The sequence below is a fragment of the Etheostoma spectabile genome, chromosome 2 (genome assembly GCF_008692095.1).
Source record: "Etheostoma spectabile isolate EspeVRDwgs_2016 chromosome 2, UIUC_Espe_1.0, whole genome shotgun sequence".
NCBI classification, from domain to species: Eukaryota; Metazoa; Chordata; class Actinopteri; order Perciformes; family Percidae; genus Etheostoma; species Etheostoma spectabile.
Window position 1 is genome coordinate 18,501,026 of NC_045734.1, and position 3,812 is coordinate 18,504,837.

The 3,812-nt window shown below is 39.1% G+C and overlaps 1 protein-coding gene across 1 annotated transcript in view; it reads left to right on the top strand.

Annotated features, from left to right (window-relative positions):
- ift56 (intraflagellar transport 56) overlaps window positions 1–3,812 on the top strand; it is an 11,773-nt gene that overhangs the window by 2,912 nt on the left and 5,049 nt on the right. Inside the window, exons 6-13 of the mRNA XM_032500830.1 lie at window positions 79–224; window positions 1,492–1,663; window positions 2,086–2,160; window positions 2,288–2,390; window positions 2,783–2,838; window positions 3,390–3,443; window positions 3,538–3,601; window positions 3,685–3,773. Of these exons, the coding sequence (XP_032356721.1) occupies window positions 79–224; window positions 1,492–1,663; window positions 2,086–2,160; window positions 2,288–2,390; window positions 2,783–2,838; window positions 3,390–3,443; window positions 3,538–3,601; window positions 3,685–3,773 (759 nt within the window). The remainder of the gene's footprint in view (window positions 1–78; window positions 225–1,491; window positions 1,664–2,085; window positions 2,161–2,287; window positions 2,391–2,782; window positions 2,839–3,389; window positions 3,444–3,537; window positions 3,602–3,684; window positions 3,774–3,812) is intronic.

Sequence of the window (3,812 nt, forward strand, 5' to 3'; positions counted from 1 at the left end):
CCCAGTCTTTTTGGCTTTTTTGCATCATCGTGATTACATTTCAGAATGACGTATTCTTTCATTGCCTGTTGTCTTCAGTTCAATGATGAGAAGAAGCTGATGGGTTTCCACCAGAACCTGGAGGATGTGACAGAGGACCAGCTGAGCCTAGCATCCATCCACTACATGCGCTCCCACTACCAGGAGGCTATAGATATCTATAAACGCCTTCTACTGCAGAACAGGTCTGTGCTTTTTTACTCTCCTAAATTTGTTTCACAGTCCCGTGCCATCCTCACGCCACCTTGACTGGTGTGAGTTGTTAACTCAAGCTTCATGCCTCATGGAACCATAAAGATAAAAACTGTCAGTGCAGCTGGTTTGCTGAGCTAGCTTTCTCTAACACTGATATAATATCTGAAGTAGTAAGGGTAAGAAAATGAAAGACCTTGATTTCATTGTGCCACTTCTCAGAGATCTATTGTTGGCTTAGTGGCATCAGTAGGCCAAGGTGCATCGGAGTTTTTTTTTAATAGGTTCTGCTGTCAACCTAGTAAAAAAAAAAAAAAACGCAGATACACCTTGGCCTTTCAGTTGCATAGCTACTACTTTTTCCAAATGCTGTAAGAAAAATGCAAAAATATCAAAATAGCTCTATGCAAAGATTGCAGAAAAACCCAGCGTACCAGCCCATTTTCCCAAAGGCTTGATGTTCTTTGTGTTTGATAACCTGCAAATATCCATTCCTTTTTAAACTAATTTCTGGCATTCAGGTGTTCCCTTGTTTGTGTCTGTTTGTTCCTGTGAAAACGCCTTGTCTTCTTGACTTTTTATACATGAGATTTAATAAAAGTCTATTAAGACAATTGGTCAATTTATAAAGATATTTGTTATCATAATATACAATAACAATAAGATTTGTTATTTGCTGTTGACTATAAAAGAAATATTTAATTTGTTAACAGATTCTAAAATATATATATATATGTGTGTGTGTGTGTGTGTGTGTGTGTGTGTGTGTGTGTGTGTATGTACTACTGTACTACAGGTTGGTTTTTTAAGTATTAGGTCTCGCTTAACTCTGGCTCTCTGGTCCCACATGGGACTAAAGTTACCATGGAGCCTTGCCCGAGATAGGATACAAATATGAGCACAGAGGAGAAGCACTTGTTGAGAGTGATCCAGACTGTACTGTAGGCTCCCATTAAATACAAACCTAATACTTACAACGGATCATATTGGAGTTGATGCGGTCAAATCTCCAACCACTTTTCCTCGGCCATGAATAGGAAGGAATTCTTCATTTACTTCTAATGCAATTTGAGTAATAATTTATTTAAATCTGTATACACACTAGTATGTCAGGCAATATCAGATCAGAAGCAACAACATTTACAAAATGTACTGTTCTAAACACCATATGGTAATTACAAAAACCCAATATATTGTGCCCAGCTACAAGTAATACGTCTGAAAGCTGGTTTCACATCCTCATTACATCTTGTCTTTCAGAGATTACCTCGCCCTGAAAGTTTACGTGGCTCTGTGTTACTACAAGCTGGACTACTATGATGTGTCCCAGGAGGTGTTGGCTGTGTACCTGCAGAGCATGCCAGACTCCACTATTGCCCTCAACCTCAAGGCTTGTAACCACTTCAGACTCTACAATGGCAAGGCAGCAGAGGTACTCAGTGTTTGATTGCCGCATAGCCTGGCTGCTATTTTGCTTGTTCTTCTTATGTGTTTTCACATTTTCATACTGACATTATTGGGTTTTGTTTGGTCTGTGAAGACAGTTGCTATCTGTGTAAATATAGATCATCCAAATGGTTAATAAATGAAAAGCATCCAGGTCTGTGGTTCTATCACCATGCACCATTAGGTTAACATAAAAACTCCAACAAATAATACAAAGGCAGATATTTGAAATTAAAGGAACAGCTAGCAGTACTGTAACTTTGGTGGTATCAGTGCACAGTATTTTTGCTTTTTTTAACATTTAATTTATGTATTAGACATGCATGCACGATTACAGTTGCACCAGTCTTCTTTGGGGAGAGTACCTTGTGGACGGTTTGACTTATGTGTGCTCTCTCTCCCTCATAGGCTGAGTTGAAGAACCTAATCGACATCTCCTCCTGCTCCTTTGAGTTTGCTAAGGAGCTTATACGACACAACCTGGTAAGCTTTTCACAAGCTCTTTCTGTGAGTGTCGGTGTGTGCGCCAGTGTGTGTGAGTGTGTGTGCATACACTAGTGACTTACGTGCTACTTTTCAACACTCTAAATCTCTGTCCTGTGTACTGCAGGTGGTGTTTCGAGGTGGGGACGGGGCGTTGCAGGTGCTGCCTCCTCTGATCGATGTGATCCCCGAGGCCAGACTCAACCTGGTCATCTACTATCTCAGACAAGGTGTGAAGCCATGGCATTGCAGTTTTTTGTAACAAGGAAAATATTTCTATTTAAATGCAAACAAACGTTTAAACACATACAATACAAGAACATATTTCAAATAACTGTACTCTCTCATCATTTTTATGTTATCTGAAAACAATGTTATGATATACAACACTATGAGATCACACTCTTATGTAATACTAAGCTTTATTTAAAATAGTTAAGAATCATTTTTAAATATAGGAAACTTAAGATAACTCCCTTGTTCATTATATTATGTGACATGCAAATTAAATGCAGCATCGCCGTTGTGACGTTGCTGTTAATTAAATGTAGTTGTTTTGAGTCTCAGATATCAGAGAGCACCTACCCTAGCTCATGTATTCACATGCATTTCATACTTCCAGATGACGTCCAAGAAGCCTATAACCTCATCCAAGATTTGGTGCCCACGACACCTCAGGTAATGATTTGAAGTGGCATTGGTTTTTCATGTGACACATGGTTTTTCACATTACACAAATTCTTTAATTTTGGGGAAACTATTTGGTCTCAAGAAGAAACTCCAGATCTGCTCAGTTTCACTCTAACATAAAAAATAATACAGTAGCTGTGTTTAGCTACCACCAGTGCCAATATTTATTTATTATTTTATTAACCTTTATGTATTCAGGGAAGGTTCACTTAGAGGCAACCTCTTTTTTTCAGGGATGCCCTGATCATATTCACACACAGTTACACATTAATATCTGAATGCTGTGCAGTACAACCACAGTCTGAGATGCTTGCTCAATGGCACCTCAGTGGTGGTAGTGAGTGACAGGCAAGTGCTGCTTTTTTACTGTCCCTCGTCAGATTTGATCCTGTCGGTCTGGGGATTGAATTGCGAACTCCTGGTCACAAGCTTGTTTTTTAACCTTTAGGCCACCACTGCCCACATTGACTCTAGCAATATTGACTATTCTTCTTTCACCATATGAAGTTTTTTAAAACTTTGATTAATCACTTTCTCAGGAGTATATTTTGAAAGGAGTGGTAAATGCGGCATTGGGACAAGAAATTGGATCAGTGAGTATTCTTGTTAAATACATATAGTCACACTCAATCAAATGTGATAAGAGCAAGTCTAAGAGACACATATTTTTGTGCTTTTCTGTTTCAGAGGGATCATCTGAAAATTGCTCAGCAGTTCTTTCAGTTAGTTGGAGGCTCGGCCAGCGAGTGTGGTACATTGAGTTGACATTTGATCAATATGAGCTTTTAAAGCAAAACTGTGTGAGAATGTGTGTAACATTTTTCTCACTTTCAGACACTATTCCTGGCAGGCAGTGCATGGCCTCCTGCTTCTTCCTCTTGAGACTGTTTGAAGATGTGCTCATATATCTAAACTCAGTCAAGGTTAGTGTTGCTCAGTACAAGGCTCACAAAAGCAGTGAA